This window comes from Calonectris borealis, chromosome 2 (assembly GCF_964195595.1).
Source record: "Calonectris borealis chromosome 2, bCalBor7.hap1.2, whole genome shotgun sequence".
Lineage (NCBI taxonomy): Eukaryota > Metazoa > Chordata > Aves > Procellariiformes > Procellariidae > Calonectris > Calonectris borealis.
In genome coordinates, this window is record NC_134313.1 from 25,365,446 (window position 1) to 25,382,970 (window position 17,525).

Here is a 17,525-nt window from a genome sequence, read left to right on the forward strand (position 1 = left end):
CCGTCCCCCTCCCCCTCCTCTCTCCCCCCCCCGTATTGTCATGCCTTAGCAGATAGGTATTTTGCTAGGTGCATATAGTATTCACTTCCCATGTAGAACACTTTGATGCTTTTAAAAAAGCAGTGATTCTTCTGAAATGTTTGGCTCTATATGTTTTGCTAGGTGCATATAGTATTCACTTCCCATGTAGAACACTTTGATGCTTTTAAAAAAGCAGTGATTCTTCTGAAATGTTTGGCTCTATATGTTTTATCTTGCACATTTTCAAAGTGTGGATAGTAGGACACACACACACACAAACAACTCCTGATTGATTCTGAAGTCTTAGATGTGTTTCTCTGTCCCAAGTTTTAGTTGCTTGTTTTTAACCAGTATAATAAGATAATATTTCTAGTCTTTTCTTCTTGTATTCTACTTAGTGCTTTACAGCCAGTTACAACAGTTGTCTTCCTCCTCCTTGCTTTTCCTGAAGTTTTCATAAACACTTTCTTTATTGCAACCCTTTCAGGATATATCATATGCTGTTCTGTAGTTCAAGAGCTGGGAATTCTATTAAACTTCTAGAAATAGAAATCATTAAACAGTCTGAGTCATTAGGATCTTTGTATGGTTCAAAGAGCTGTGGTGGTAATACTGTCACTTGAACACTGGACCTAGCATCTGTACTCTTACAATATATTTGTAAAGGAGTGTGAAGTACTTTGAGCAGTGTATTTGGTGATGAAATTCCTGAGGTTGATGTATTTTTCTTCCTCTAAATAGGTTTAGTATTTAGCTGCCTTAGTGTTAAGTATTATTTGGTCTCATAGCATGTTTGTCAGAGTTGGATAATGTGAAAATAGTTCTAAAACTACAGAATGCTTATTTCTTTGGTCTCTAGGTTGCCTCTTAAGTACTCCAGATAATCTGTTATTTGTCAGTGACATTGGTTTTGATCAGTTTATGGCTGTTATTGTTTCCTTAGCTCTTCTCAAGCACTCCCAATGCCTTGGCATTAATGGTGCTGCTGGAACCCTTTTGATATGCATTTTTTTTTTTTTTCACCTTCCCATTTTAGCAGGCATTGCTCTTTCGATGAGCAGGTGGAAGTGTTCTCTTCTTAGACATCTTTGGTTGAGGTTACTGTATGTTTTCTCTTTTCTTGCAGTTACTAAAAAGTTCAGTCCCTCTGCTGTTCTGTTGAGTATGTCTGCTGTTACGCAGCTCTTCGATCAAGTGAGAGACTCAGCTAATGGTCATGCTTTTTATTTTTTGAGGCTCTGCTGGTATCGTAAACATACTGTGCATGCTTTTTATTGGTGGCAAGCAAAGGATGATTGCAGTAACTTATTCTGTGAATGCTGCATTTAAGGCTGCAGATAACCTGATCAGAGGGGAAAAAAGAATTTGAAACAAAAGAAGGAAAATGTATGATTTCTTTCTTTAATACCTACCTGCAAAATCTTTTTTTTTTCCCCCTGTTCTTTTTGAAATTTTGAAATATGTGCTTCCCTGCAAGATTTAAGTTCCATCTTTCCGCTTTCTAGTCCCTAACAAGCGGAGAGAGGGTGAAAAAGAAAGCAGAGTTGTTATGTGTTCCTGTCCACTTTTGCAGACTTTATTTAGCTGCTCTCATTTGAGTTTTCTGCTGTTTTTCTTCGTGTTCATAAGTTGTACCTTTCCTTTGCTGTGGAGATTTTTATTCTCCCTTAAACCCACATGCTTTCCCGCTTCCTGCCTGTTCGCTGTAGCAAACTGCATGGTCTTTTCAGCAGTTCATACACCTTTCCTTACTGATTGTGGGTGCTTTTTGTATTCATATAATTGCTACATCTGTGAAATAGTTCTTTGATATATAAATGTGTACACCCTCTTCTCCCACCTTGCTTTCCTTTTTTAACACCAATCCACATGACCTGTGTGCTTATACAATTACTTTACATTTTTGTCTTTACTTAGATGGTTGGCAGTAACAAGTCTCTTCTGACTCAAGAATTCCTTTATCAGTCATTTCACTGTGTTTTTTTAATTAGTTCTGTATATCACAGAATTGCATCTCTTAATAGGAAGGAGTTTCTTTTGAACACTGTTCTTCCAGTGTTAGATTTGACAATCTTTTCTGTCTGTGCCCTCCTCCCTTCCCCTATTTTGTATTCATTTCCAGGAAAGTGTCACAGGATAACATATTTTCCATAAGTTCTCAATGATCTACTGTGCTTCAAAAGTTTCTCTTTTTTCCTTTTTCTTCCTCCTACATATGGAATACATTGTCTATATCTAACACTACAGCACTAGCTATTCTTCAGCTCATCTTCTGCTTTAATAGTACCCTTGGCTATCATATAGAGTTAACTTGTTATTTCAGTCTTGCGGCAAAATTCCCCATAACTTTTAGGGTGAAGGATTTACATGTTGCAGCCACCCGGCCTCACCACAATGTGTGTGTGGTTATATTTTCCTGTGCTATGTTCAGTGTCAGCTCCATCGCAAGCTTGCAGCCAAGTTGTGTTCTGAGATCTGCCAGGAGTCTGGGGGGCTGGATAGATTGGAATGCTGGAGACTGGGGAAAGGCTAGGACTGCTTGTGAAGGACAAAAGGTAGTGGTAAGAGTGGATTGAAGGTGCTCGAAGAAATCATAGGGTGGTACTGAGTGATTTGAGACTGTGTGAGAGAGAACTGGAGAGCAAAATATGGTGGTGTTATGTAATTAGAGATTTTGTTGCACCTGTCCCTATGTATATTCACCAAGATGCAAAAGGGACTGCCCTAACAACTCTTAGAGTACTCAACTCCTGGAAGTTCAGTGTTTTGCTACCACCTGTGAAGGTGAAGTGCTACAATATGCTCCAGAGTCATCTTGACTCTGGGTTCTGCTTTCAACTTGATGTAATTCACTGGCTTATCAGTGGTATAGTTTAGAAAGCGGGTACTTCATGTGGGTGAGGGATTGGTTCATACTTTCTTAGATAACAACATGGTGTACTCTAGGCAGTAATGAGCATGTGTTTGCATGCTGGCTGCTTTTTTGACGAAAGGTGAGCTTTACGGTGTTCTTTAGCTGTTTCTACTTTAGCAAAGGAAGTGGTTTGGACAGTGAATTGGTCCCATGCTGCTTTGAATTGAGCAAACATTAGTGGGAAAGTGATAATAACAAAAATTGTCATAACTTTCTTCATCTTACATGATGGCTGATTAAAATTTTATTACTGCACTTTAACTGGGCATTTTATTTTCACTGGAATATGTTTTTCTTTATTTTTTTTTTTCTGTCTGCTCACTTGTATGAAAATTTGCTTGAGTTCTGTGTCTTTTCCCCTCCAAACAAACAACTAACTTTTGTCTTTCTTTTAGCAAACTGAAAAAGCTAAGTGAAGATAGTTTAACTAAGCAGCCTGAAGAAGTCTTTGATGTTCTGGAGAAACTTGGTGAAGGGTAAGTCCTGCCATTTATGAGGGATCAGAGGGAAACAGTATATAAAGCATGTGTCGGGATATTAAGTTACAGGGAGAGTGACTGTAAATGTCCTGAGGAATGCTTCTCTAGACAAGTTTTACTAATAAAGCAAATACAGTAGACTTCCAGGCTTCCCCACATACATTTATGCATTTTTGATGTCCATTGTTTATTAAGGCAGCAAAGGTGGTTGCACCTGTACTGCAGTTAGATACACTACATCTTGACAAAGATTCATTCTTCAGAGGCACGTCTATCCTGAGGTCCCGATAGAACTGAATTTTTTGCAGCCGGAAAAAACCCTCAAGCGTCTGCATGAACATATGGCTTCTGTGACTTTTTAAAGTTTTGGCATAATGGAAATGAGAAGCAGTTCATCTTGTTTAAAAAAAAAAATTCCCTCTTTTATTTTTAGGTCTTATGGTAGCGTGTTTAAAGCAATACACAAAGAGTCTGGACAAGTTGTAGCAATTAAACAGGTCCCCGTGGAGTCAGATCTTCAAGAAATAATTAAAGAAATCTCTATAATGCAACAATGTGACAGGTAGGTGTGACAATTCTGCTCCCTTTCTAAGAGTCTGTGTGAAACTGCATTTGTACTTGTGAATATAACTGAAAGATATGCAGCTGCAAACTCTTTTTATATGGAAAATTAAAGCAGTCTGTGTTGGACAATTTACTTAAAGGAACCACTTTGTGGACCTCCTCCTACCCTTGGATTGGATTGAGGGAAGTACAAATAGTGTACATAACAGAAAGAATAAGTACTTGCCTCTGCTTAGAATTCTCCATGCTTGCTTCACTTTACTTGCACTGGCAAGCCCGAAGGTTAATAGTTCCTGTAAATGTCTTAGGCCTTGTGAATTCAGAGTTACCTGTTTCAGAAGATCGATAAAGATGTTTCTAGCACAAGATTAATGGCTAGCAGTTAACTTCCAAAATAGTATTCTATCAGTTGCCTCTTTCATGCAGGAACATACTTTTTTAAAAGTGAACAATCTTTTAATAGTTCTGAAGAAGGACTGTTACCTTACACTGGTTCACAAATAATATATCTTATGATTGCTAGTATTGTAGGAATGGAAGCCTTAACATCAAGTGTCTGCAAGGATGCAGAAATTACTTTGCATTTCCTCTCGTCTATGAAGTTATGAATTTTTTATTCATTTTTTTTTTTTGGGATAATCTTTTAAGGTTTTGGCTGTAATTTCTAAGTCAGATTTGCTAGGGTGAGTCTTTATTCAAGTCTGATCAGTGGTACAAGAGTCTATTGTTTGTGACTTGAGTGCAAAGCTTTCCTGTTTGCATTTCTAGTTAGGAGAAACTTTCTTTAAAATATTGATTACTGTAGTCATTAACTTGGTGAAATGTATTATAGCAAGCGGTCTGTTATTTCTCAATTGTGTTTGTGCTTTTGTGGTGTGTCAATGTTGAAGTTCTGTCTTTAAATGAAAAATTTGCTCTTGTTTGGCAATGAGCAGTACTCATCCCAGATTTAAAGATAATTTTTTTAATGCAGTCTGAATTCATTCAGATTTGTTGCTGAATATTTTGCTCAGGTGTTACATGGAGCTTGATTGTACTGCTCCACAGTATCCTGTCTATGGGGTCATGAAGGGGGAGAGAAGGTTCAAATATTTGTTGTTAAATATAGGGATAGAGACCTCAGAGTACATTCTATCTAGCACATGAGAATGCAGCTGTTCTTCAGACTTCTTTAGAACCTCTGCCTGCAAGCCCTGATCTGAGTATTTGTGACCTATGAACACACCTCGTAATCTGTTCCCTTCTGGCATTGTCTGCTCTGAACACTAGAATCTTGTTAAATGTGTCGGCAGGGGAACAGGAGGAAAAGGAAGGATTTATGTTTTTTTCCCACATTCCACGAAGATGTGTGATAAGGTTATTTCAGGTGATACTAAAAGGATTTGGGACCCTTGAGTTTTGTTTGGGGCTCCTCTTAATCCTTTTAGTCCCTGTGAAACTATTTTTGTCTTTCTGGCCAATTGGAGTCTTGTTTGTCTGCTTAACTGTGGAACTGGATTTGATCCCCAGAGTAGGTCCTCAGCTCTTCCTGTGCACTGGAAGAGGAGTTAAAATATGTTTACTTTGATTCTTCTTGTTGCTGTGCTCTTAATTCTTTTTATCTGCCCTGCTTCATTTCTTTCGCCTTACATAAAGGAAGACATTGAATAAATTGGAAAATAGCACCTCATAAATTCTCAGAAAGAGTTGTTCTGTGGGGCCAGCGGTAGGATAGCAGCCCTTAGTTGCTACACAGGCTTGAGCCATGTGAGCTGACTGGAAGCAGTGGTGTGGATTGTAGTGTGTGTATGTCTGTTAGTACTAGATGAGGATTGAAACAGATACTTAAAAATGTCTGTGAAATATACTGGCAAAGAAAAGAAGTGGTGATACTTGAGAACCTTCTAAATTTTTCACCTTTCTTTTTGTACTATGCTTCTTGTGCCATTTTCATTCTTGTCCTAGGTGGGCCTACTCACTATCTCATTCCTGTGTCCCTTGTCCCTGTCCTGCCCCCCTTTTCTCTGGCCTTGTTCTTTGTTTCCTGCTTTTCTTTGAACAACATGGTGCATTTGGTATCTACTGGACCTGTACTATTGTATAACTTTTTTTTTTTAAGAGTAAGAGTTCAGAATTTTAGAACACAAACTTTTCCTTCACTAGACAAGATACAGCCATTCTCTGGTTGAAGAGAAGGGTTGGGCTGCAGCTCTGTACCATGTGCTTGTATATGTCGTGTGCCTTCATGCAAATACAATCCTGTGCAGTACTGATGGGAGGGATGATGCACTTTTTAGTACTTTGTTTTCACATGTGATGATTCCACAGATATTACAGAAAAGCACTGAACTGTTGCAGCATCTCAAATGAAAGATGATTAAATCTTAACACTTTACCCTTTCTTTCTTCTCCATGCCTGATTTTAGAACTAGCTACACTTTCTGTGCTGAAGCTCTTCTAAGGGGAAGAATGTAGATTCTAAGACAAGCAGTTGATATGGAAAAGGCTGGTCCATGTAGTTAACTGGGACAAGGCTTTAGGCAAATGTGAACAGTGTTTTGAGATTGCATGGTACTCGATGTTTTGAAAAGATTATCTTGTCCTGATTTGTAATAATATACACATTTTTTGCTGGGAATACTAGCATAGTGTAAATCTTGCAAGAGATGGTCATGAAAATCAGTGGGTTTTCTTCAGAAGTAATAGTAACCTTCTGCACTTCAGGAATTTATAAGGGGTAAGATCAGTACACCCTACTTGTTTGGTAGACATTTTGACTAGTTAGGAGGGAATTGACCCACCTTGCCTTCTGTAAAGGCAAGTTCCTATAGTACTAACAGTCGCTCTTTAATGAAGTAGTTTGCCGATAGTTTTGACCTATCTTTTATAAAGATAGCATCATGTTGCAGGAGGCAACCATAGGTCCTCTCTTTTTCTTACATCAGTTTTGTAACAAAAAATGTTGCTGCCAAACATGCTGTTCCTAAAATACAGTTCCTTGCTCCAAAACAAAGTAGTGTTTGATTCCAACCCCAACACAGGTGTTCTGACCAGAAGCCACTGTCTGAGTTCTCAGTATCTTACTTCCTGACTTTGTTGGGAGATGGATGGCAATCTAACTGTAACCTCCTTTGCTTAAGTTTCTGCAAAAAAACCTCCAACCCTTTATTTCCATAAATACACTGTCTAATCACTTTTCTGAAGGAAGATCCTTGTTATGTTTACCACATGTATTTCTGCCTTTCTTTTGCAAGTGCCTCTGAGGAAGCATTATGTCAAGTGACAAGCTGATGAGTAGAAAAGCAGTATGTTCTGTTTATGACAGTACTATCTCTTTACATGAGACACTTCAGTATGAAAATGCATTTGCAAATCCAGAAGTCTTGTTCAAACCAACACTAGATTCTGTTTCATATGGAAATGAATGAATTTCCATACAAGTACATGGAAAATGTACTAGAATTTAGTACATTTAGATTTTAGTACGTCTAGAATCTACATCTGTACTTGCAATAAGTTCATGCTTGCAAAACCAGGAAAACATGGGTGTATTTGAAGATCACTGAACGCTTGTGATATATATATGTAGTTCCTTTATAATTTTATTAAGCAGTCAGACTTCATTCTAACAAGGCATTGGTTAAGCTAATTACAGTTCTAAAATGTATTTTATTACAGTTGCTCTTTAGCTGTGTTAGTGTGTGTTAAACTGTAATTTTTAACAGCACTTGTGATGATGATTTTTTTTCCCTACTAAGAATTCATCTATTTATCTAACTTTTTTTTCCATCTAGTCCCTATGTTGTCAAGTACTATGGCAGCTATTTTAAGAACACAGATCTATGGATTGTTATGGAATACTGTGGAGCTGGCTCTGTTTCGGATATAATTAGACTTCGTAATAAAACGGTGAGTTTTTTCAAAAAATGTATAACTTATTAAACTGTGAATTAAGATTAGAAGCCAGAATAAAAGTCAGAGTTACGAGACAAGATCTTGGCTCATGCCAGGGGGCTGTATCTGTGCCTTGGTTACTCAGGAAACAAGCTCATGCAGTTGCCCTGACTATCTGTTTGTCCATTCCTCTGTGGAATGATCATCAGCAGAAGCAAATGCATTTTGAAATATGAAGATCCTGTAAGTTTATTGAAAATTGCTGCTTTGTACACGGCAAAACTGTGTGGCTTCTTCCACCTCACAGTCTGTCAGCAGGCCGCTTAGTACATGCGTGGTTTGAAAACAGGCATAGAATTGTCTTGCTCCCACTCAGTAATTAGGGAGCATGAGAAGTAATTGGCATTACTCAAGGAATGAGAAGGGGAAGGGATGTCAATTAAGGAATGTGAGAGGGAACCAAAAGGGAAGGTTGTGTGGAAGAGTCTTAATGGGCTTATAACAGCAGTAGTGCAGAGGAGCTTGCAAACCTATAAGAAACAGGCATTGTTAGTTCTACTTAAGAAACAGTTTCTCTGAAAAATGTTTTGTTTAGACATAAATAATCTTTAGTTCCTTTGAGTCCATTGTTTTCAGTAGTGGGCTGTAACAGAAGGTATTCATTTTACCAATAAGTACTGTGAGATAATCCTCTACTTGCTAGCTCTTTACATTTTGTAAACATGCCCTGAAATGTTCCTTGCACCATACCTGGGAGCAGAGAGGGAAAGAGAAGGAGAGAAAAAACAATCTTTAGGCTTAGGAAATAAGATGTAAGGGAAAATGGAATTAGATTTATTAGGAAGTGGGGGTGATGTCTGGACTAGAGGGAGCCTCTTTGGGAAAGGTGGCTTGCATCAGGGCTGCTGTAATGTTTAGCTGATGACTGGGGAAAAGCCAAAAACAATGGGAGATTGCTGGAGTTCCTGCAACCTTTAGAACTGGTCTCCTTACAGTTGTATATTATCCACGGGTTAGGAGGAGAGTCAGTAGCTCCAATAAGAAATGGTGCAAGCTAGTCCAGAATTAAAAAACAAACAAACAGAAAAACCCATTTAAAACAGGATTTAGAAAAAATAAGGAGCAAATGTGTGTGCATCGATAAATAAAAAATTCTAGCATTTTCTAAAAAGAAGCGTGCATATGTATATGTGTATATATTTATATTAAATAAATCAAGCAATCTAGTTTCTCTTATATCTATTTTAGGATATTGACATAGTAGAGATATTAGAGATTTGAGGGAAAGAGATGTTTGAGTCTCAGAGCAAATGCATACCAATGATCAGACAAACTAACTCTTCTACTGCTGTTTGTGGTTAAAGTTGATATGATTAAATAGCATAAATTCTATTCTAAGAAATAGAATAATCAATAAATACGTGGATACATGGAATGAGGGTAAAGAAAACATACCTTTTGTAAAGGCAAGTCATGCAGCGCGTGGCTAGTAGAGTCCTATAAAGGAGTGGTTGGGCACCCAAATAATGCTGGTTAGTGTAAAGTTGGTCTGGATGTGCTTGGTACTGAAAGGTTTATGGACAGACTTCCACACCAGAGGCTCTTCAAGAAATACACCTGTTGTGGAGTAAATGGGGAGTTCTGTCATAGCTGGGTAATTGGTTTAAAGATTAAAAAAGAGGGTGTGAGTAAATGGTCATTTTGGGAATCCTATATGGGGCTGTGCTATCCTCTTTGTGAAAGAGGGTAGACATACTGATGAGAGAGAGATTGTATTCCTAGTAGTAAAAACAGGGAAAGGCTTGAAAGGCTTTGTGATACTGAGTGTCTGACTGAACAAATAAGCATAAGTAAATGTGAAGAGATACATTTGGCTTGGTTGGGGCGGCAAAGCCTTTATATAGATGTTCATAAGCACTTACTTCAGCTTAATGTTTAGGAATAGTTGAACAATTATAAAGGGGTTGCCAAAAATTACAACAGTAAGGATGTAACAGAACTATGGAAGTTAGAGAAAGGTGACAAGGTTGATCAGAAGTGAAGAATACTTCTCTAGAAGGAGATACTAAATGGATTAGGATACTTCTGTGTTGAGAAGAGGTACCTGGAGGGAGAGACATGGTGGAAGTTTTCAAAAACCATGAGTAGCACAAAGAAAGTGAGTTAAGATATGGTTATGCACTGTTTATTACAAAACAAGGGATCACTTGTGTTAGTAGATCCAAAGCAAATTTTTTTTTCTCTACACATGATGATGAGGTCCGCTGTATAGTTATAAAAGATCTTATAGATGCTAAGAGTTTGTTTTCAAAAGGCAGTTGAATAAGGCCAGGAAAAAATGACTGTGGCTGAACACAAATATTTAATGGCTGGAGCAGGAAATCCATATGCTTCAGATCTCTGGGAAGGTAAAGCAGACAACTATCACTGGTTACTTAACATGTGCTTACATTCTTCGCTAGGTACCTACTGTAGGCCACTGATGAAGACAGCCTACCAGGCTAGGTAGAACTTTTATTCTGGCTTAGGATAGGGGGTGTTCTGGTGCATATAACAAAAAAAGCAAAGTAAGCTCCTCCATTTCTCGCTTGCCATGCCTATGTCTTGCAAGTTTTGGAAGATTGAGGCAGAGGCTTTGGACTTGTTTGAATTCTCTTGCTCTTTATGACCTGATCACCCAGACTACTGTATGATGGAAAGCTTGTGACTGTGTTACTGGAAGGAGGCTGCTTAAAGTACTTCAGCGTTCTGTTGGTGACCTTAATTTTTTTTCTTTTTTTCTTTTTATTAATGGAAACAAGAAGTGGTTTCACTGTACTTTCCACAAGAAAAAAAGAAATGTCCTCACTTGGAAGTGAGGAGGGAATTGATTCTTATTTTGTCAGAATGTTTATTGAATAGGCCCAGACACACAGGGCTATGTGTTCTGTAATTTTTCTAAGTTGTCAAATGAAGACTGTGGCTAGGCCAAGGAAAAGTTTATTTCCTGCTTCTCAGTATGTAAGGAAAAGAAACTGAGGAAGAGAGAGTTGAAGTAAAACCCTTACTTTAACGTAGTTGTCATTAGGATCATCATATTAAAATAAGTCATAGGAAACGGTGGATGTCCCCTCATATTTGGGGAGGAAACACTACTATGTATTTGCCCTTGTTGTTTCTCTCTAAAACTAAGAATTTACTGATCTTCTTTTTCTGTATCTGTGTTTCCCTTACTTCTTCAAAAGTTTTGTTTGTCTGGAAAGTGAATAACGCTGGACTTTGCTCTAATGGACCAAAAATGAGGGAAGCAGAATTCAAAGTTAAGGAGATTTCTAGTGGCTGTTGAGAGCCTGCTCATATAGAAAGGTTTTCAGTTTGACAGGAGCAGGCTTTTTTCCAAGAGGCCCAAGCCACTACTTTGAAGTTAAATCGACCTCTGGAATTCTGCCCCGGAGTCTTCTACCGTGCCAGGCAGATCAGCAGCACTGGAGCAAGGTTATGATGCCTGTTAACTCATCTGAGGTGTGGTGTTCATCAGTCCAAGGCACCAAGGCTGTATATTTAGTTTTGTCTGCTTTTCTCAGAGACTGATTTGGGAGGTCCGTGTATCTTATACAGTCAAACTGTGGGTTGCTGCCAAAAAGGGCAGTTCCACTGTTATCCTCCAACCTGGCTGATGTGTTCCTGCCTTTTCCATGCCTCAGATGCAGTGATTGTGTGGCTGCAGGGTGATCTTGGATAAGCTTGATGATCTGATGGGGGAACTTTTTCCTCTCTAGTTTATCCTCCCCACCCCCTTGTGAGCTAACTCGGGACTTATTATGGCAGCACAGTGGCTTGATCTGATGGAAGAGAGACATTAGGAATGAGCGGTGGGGACAGGGAAGGAAAAGAAGGAATGAGACTGACTTTTTCAGTGGCAGCTTGCAAAAGAATGAGATAATTACAATGTGAAGCAATACTTTAAGTCCTGCTGGCTTCTATTAACATATTGGGGAGTATTGACACACCAGCAACCCTACCTCTCTACTGATAATTTAGGGTGCACTTGCTCACCCACTGATCATGATTAATATAATGAGTCGTTATAATCCTGTCTCTTTTGGGGACGAAATTCAGTTGGCTGTAGCATACCATGTAATGGCTGTGCAGTAGATTTATGAGATAAACCTTCTTATTTGGGACAGTATTGTAAGCAACAAGTGTAGCAATGTGCTACCGTACAGGTGGTGTGCTGTTGGATCCAGAAGTCCTGCATCTTGTATCTAAACTGTGACTTCCTTTACATACCAATTTATTTATCAATTACATATACATTGCCTAATGTATTCTTATTGATTATCTTCTACTCTGGGCAATAAAATTTGTCTTAGTCTAAGGAATTAAGACAAGTTTCATTAAGGTAATTTCATTCTTCTTCCATATACACTTTATTTTACAAGAAAAGAATCTGTGTTTAAAATTGGGATGGATTTATTGCTGTATATTATTGTGGTGAGGAAGTGGAGGAAATGTAAGAAAACTACAGGTAAAAGAAAGGTTACTCTACTGAAATTGGTATTTTAGAGGTGGTGAGGAAGGAGATGAACAGTGTGCCACTGATTTGAAATAAGTGATAATTTTAACTTGGAAGGGACCTCTGGAAGTCATCTAGTTGAATCTCCAGTTCCAAGGAAGGTGAACTTTGAAGTTCGATTAGGTTGATCAGGACCTTGTTCAGCTGAGTTTTGAAAAGCTGAAAAGGGTGAGATTCAACAGTCTCTCTCTGCAGCCCTGTGAACTTCTTTCTTCTTGTATCTGACTGAACTTCCTTTGTGACAACTTGTGACTGTTGCCCATTCTCCTTTTTCTCTGCTGCTCTGAGAAGTGTCTGCCTCTATGAGGATTTCTTTTTAATCCCCCATTTAGATTGTTGAAAATTCCATTGAAATATCGACTCTTCTTCAGACAAGAAAAACCTTGCTCTGTCAACTTGGTACATCATGTGCTCTAGCCCCCACTGCTGGATTCTCTAGTTTGTCAGCATTTCTTTTATAGTAGCCTGAAACTGGGCAGAGTGTTGCAGATTTTGGCTTTACAAGTGCTAAATAAAGGGGAATATTTACTTGACCTGACTTGCTGACTGTGCTTTCCTAATGAAGACTAATATATGGTGAGCCTTACCTGTTGTGAGGGTATATTGCTGACTCATGTTCAGCTTGTCTACTGGAGCCACCCCAGAACCTTTCCTGCAGCAATGCTACCTGCCCCATTGATCCTCAGCTGTTCATGGCACGGGGTTCTTCTTCCTAGGTGTGGGACTTTGCCTTTGTTGAACTTAGTTTGTTGTCAACCTAATTCCTCCAGTTTGTTGAGGTCCCTCTGAGTGGCAGCCCTGCCTTCTAGTGTATTGACAACTTCCCCCCTATTTCATGTCATCCACAAATATGATGGGGGTGTGTTCTAGCTCACTATCCAGGTTGTTGATGAAGAAGTTAGAGTATTCACCCTAGTATCAACCTCTGAGGAATATCACTTACAGCTAGCTGGCTATTGGTTACATTTTGAACCACCATTGAGCCCAGCAGTCCAGCCAGTTGTTCTTCCACATCTTCTCCATGATTCCCCAGATTGGCTAAAAAGATACTACTGGAGACTGTCAACAGCCTTTGTAAAGTCAAACTAAATGCATCCTCAGCTCTCTCTTCATCCTCATAGGAAAGTGGCCAGGTTAATTTGGCATGATTTCCTTCTGGTAAACTTGTGCTGGCTGTTTCCAATCACCTTTTTACCCTTTGTGTGTCTAGAAATTATCTTCTGTGAGGGTTTGCTCCATAATATCCTAGGGACTGAGGATAAGCGGCCAGCCTGTAATGCCTTGAATCATTCTTCTTGCCCATTTTGAAGATGGTTTCATAAGGGACATCCCCTGATTGCTGTAACTTTTTAAAGCTGATGAGAAGTAGCCTTGAGTTGGCACTAGCCAGCTCCTTGGCACCTTTGGATGCATCTCATCTGCTCCCATGGACTTGTATTTGTCCAATTTACTAGAATAACTCCTAACTCATTCCACTTTTGTTAGTAGGCAGAGATAACTGAGAGCCACGAAATCCTACTAAGGACTGATGCAAAGAAGATGCTTAGGAGATTTCTACATCATTTGTCAATAGACTGACCACCCCATTTAGCAGCAAGCCAACATTTTTCTTGTGGTGTTTTTTTTTTTCTTTCTTTTTTTTTCTGCTTATAGACAAATACAAGCTCTTCTTGCTATTTTCTCTATTGCTGTCCAGTTTCAAACCCACCCTAGACTTGGCCTTCCTAATTCTGCTCCTTGCTATCCAGGCAATGCTTCTTTATTTGTCTTTAGTAATCTGTTCCTGCTTCTGTCTCTTACATGCTTTGGTTTTTGCACTTTAGCTCAGTGAGGGGTTCCTAGTTCATTCAAGATGGCCTCCTGCTGTGCTTGCTCTTTATCTTGCATGTCAGGAAGGACTGTTTTCGTACTTTGAGGAGGTTGCCCTTGGTGCTTAACCAGCTCTTCAAGGTTCCTTTGCCCTTTAGGGCAGCATGCCCTGGGATCCCACCTACTAGTTCCTTTAACAAGCTGAGGTTTGCTATCTGGAAATCTGGTTCTGCTACTTGCTTTTGTCACTTCCCTGCATAACTTAACCTCCAGCATCTCGTAGTCGCTGCCAAAGCTGCCTCTGCCATCCCTGGTGAGTTCTTATTCTACTCATGAGTAGCTGTCTAGTGGAACACTCCTGTAGTGGGCCTGTACAGCACCTGCAGTAAAAATTATTACTGCTCACTCCTGGCTTTTTGTACCCTGCCATGTTGCCCTCCCAACAGGTATTGAGGTGGTTGACCCCTCCCCCCCCGACTCCCTCCTCCCCCTATCAGTGGCCTATGATCAGAGGCTTCTTCCGGTGCTGAGGATGACTTCATCTACTTCACCTTTTTGATTGGGTGGTTTGTAGCAGGTGCCATGATGGCATCCACCTTTTGGGCTACCCTTCTGATTTTTGACCTATAAACTCTCAACAAGTTTAAATGTTCCATAGCAGAGCTGCATGTTTGTGTAGAGCTCGACCTTGCCCATCCTTCCTGCTTGTTGCTTGTGAGGAGGCTGCGTCTATCTCGCCGCATGCTAGTTGTGTTGGCTATCTGTTGTGTCTCTAATTCCAGTGACATAATAGCCCTGCAGCTGTGCACAGGCTGGCAGTTCTTGCTGTTTGCATCACAGGCTGTATACTTTTATGCACAGGGTTTCAGATCTGCCCTGCTTTCTCTCAAAGGGAGTGAGAAAACCGCCCCTGTAACCCTGTCCGATTATGTGCTTCCCCATTCTCTGTTCCTCTACTTACCTGAAGGCTTTGGTTTCTGTTCCCTGGTGAACCTAGTTTAAAGCTCTTCTCACTAGGTTAGCAAACAAAGATACTCTTGACCTCCTTTGTCGGGTAGATCCTGTTTCTCCCCAGTAGTCCTCATTCCTCTGAAGATGCTGTGTTCATAAAAACACTAATGCTTTGCTGCTGTTAGCAGGCCTGCTGGAAAGTGGTGATCTGTAGATGCCTCTGCTTTTGCTTGAAGCTTTCCCCTTGTCTGGCAGGAAGACCAGAAGACCACCACACTGACCGTTGTTCACTTAATACAGATTATTCAAGGTCTCCCTTGGTGATGCTGTCAGGGCCAATGTGGATGGTGTGAACAGGTGTGTAGTTTGCAAGCCAAGGGATCTATTTGCAAATATGTTTTATATAATGGTAAAGTTGTTTTTAAACAGTGACAACTCGAATAAGTGCTTCCTGTTTGAAAGGCACGTGGTTGTATTTTTTTAAACAACCTGTGGTTAGGACTTCATTGAGGTTCTTGACTTTATAGTACTTTGTCAGAAAAAGGACTTGAAGAACCAGACTAACTAAATTGGTGCTGATCACAGCTGTGTGTAGACATGACAAATGCATGTCGTTGTGCTACTGAATCATAGTTAAAATCTGTTTTCCCATGTTATCTGTACTTAATACATTGCTGAAGAGGCTGTGCACTGTTCTGTATTATCTCCAAGGTTGTGCTCAACATCTGGTTAGCCATTTTAGTGCTTCATAGATGTCTTGTAGCAAGCTGGAACTTGGTAGTGAAGAATAAGGACTAAGGAGTCTTACTCGCATATTCTAATCAGTTCTTGATCTCCCTATGTGTACTTATTAGTGCTAGCTAATGTTGAGCATGTGACCATGGGAGATGCCTGAGATATCCTGAAATAGTTTTCCATACGAGCCACTAGATATGTTTTAGATAATTTTATGTTGCTGCTAGGCTAGTTCATTTTCAAACTACAATGAAAATGACCTGTAGTCAGGTAGAAGACTCTGATTTGTTAGCAATATCTTGAATTATCCAGTATAAAAATGCTAATTTAAGGGGAAGAGAAGATGGGGTCTACTGCAGGTTATATTCAAGAAACATTACAAAAGTTATGTTACTGGGATTATGTAGTCACAAACACAATCTGAAAAAATACCAACACTCATCATCACCTGTGCAGTGAATGGTCATTATTATGTTTATTGTGACACATTTTCCATATGATTTTACATGCAGCATGACGGGCTCAGTAAGAAGAATGACACTTGGTGCCTCACTTCCTTCATATGATCCTCTGCTAAGTTGTTATACTTGAGTAAAACTGGTAATTCTCCTATGGTAGTGAGTTCTTATTCCGTCCATTACCGTAATATTGAGGTGTCTGCTTAATTGTAATACAGGAGGAAGAAGGGATTATCTCCATTAGTTTGAGACAATTACCGAAAGTCTTAGACCAAACCTTGTCATCATAAGTAATTTAGACGTCATGATTTGGTACCTCACTCAAGACATAGGCTGTGATTTTGTTTGAAGAGCACTGTCTTCACACAGAGAATGCAGATCTGCTTAAAAAAAACAAGTCTGAAAAGTAATTGCTGTGGAAGTGAAGCTCAAGGAAAGCGGCTTCAGGAGAGTGTAGTCTCATAGAAGTTTGTAGCAGACAGTGGGAACCAGAATCTAATGTTGACTTCAGGCTAGAGCTGCAACCATAACAACTCTTTTTCTCTCTGAAGCTTTCTGCCTTAATTCATAAGTTATATTTCAAATATTACAAGCAGGAAGGGTATTGTAGTAACTGTCATCTATTCTCCCCTGCTCATTTGCTCATCTGTCCTGCATCTCAGCCTCTTTGTTAGTCCAGCCTTGTCTTCACATAAATGAAGAACAGAAGTATGTGATTATGACAAGATCAGTGATGTTTTGCTTCATAGCTTCTGGTGAAAGAATAATTATACCATAGTGCCTTTATTTGCCATGAGAGTGGACTTACCCAGTGTGCTTGACCTAATCAGACTGTTTAGATGCAGTGATCTGATACTTCCTGGAAGCATCAGGCTTAATGTGCATGTATTACTTAGTGTAAAAAGAGCAGCTGGGAATGGACTTAGGCAGTTAAAGCAATTCAGCTGACCCAGACCCCTTCAGAGGGGCCCTCAGGAAGGAGAATGATTGACTGCGAGCAGAGAACCTGTAGATGAGTTGTCCCAACAGCTGCACGGATTTAGGTAGTGTGTGATAGACTGTATAAATGCACCCTTAAGTCTCCCTTGTGCGTGGCATCCATAGACATAAATATGTGGATTAGCTGGTCTCCTAATAGATGTGGAACACCTGAATTTGCTGCAATC

General features: G+C 39.5%; 1 protein-coding gene across 4 annotated transcripts in view; it reads left to right on the forward strand.

The window, feature by feature from the left end:
- STK3 (serine/threonine kinase 3) overlaps window positions 1–17,525 on the forward strand; it is a 143,813-nt gene that overhangs the window by 4,506 nt on the left and 121,782 nt on the right. For all 4 annotated transcript variants that reach the window (XM_075141395.1, XM_075141393.1, XM_075141397.1 and 1 more), the window contains exons 2-4: window positions 3,331–3,411; window positions 3,848–3,976; window positions 7,752–7,866. In XM_075141395.1, coding sequence (XP_074997496.1) covers window positions 3,960–3,976; window positions 7,752–7,866 — 132 coding nt within the window. In that variant the 5' untranslated portion in view covers window positions 3,331–3,411; window positions 3,848–3,959. The remainder of the gene's footprint in view (window positions 1–3,330; window positions 3,412–3,847; window positions 3,977–7,751; window positions 7,867–17,525) is intronic.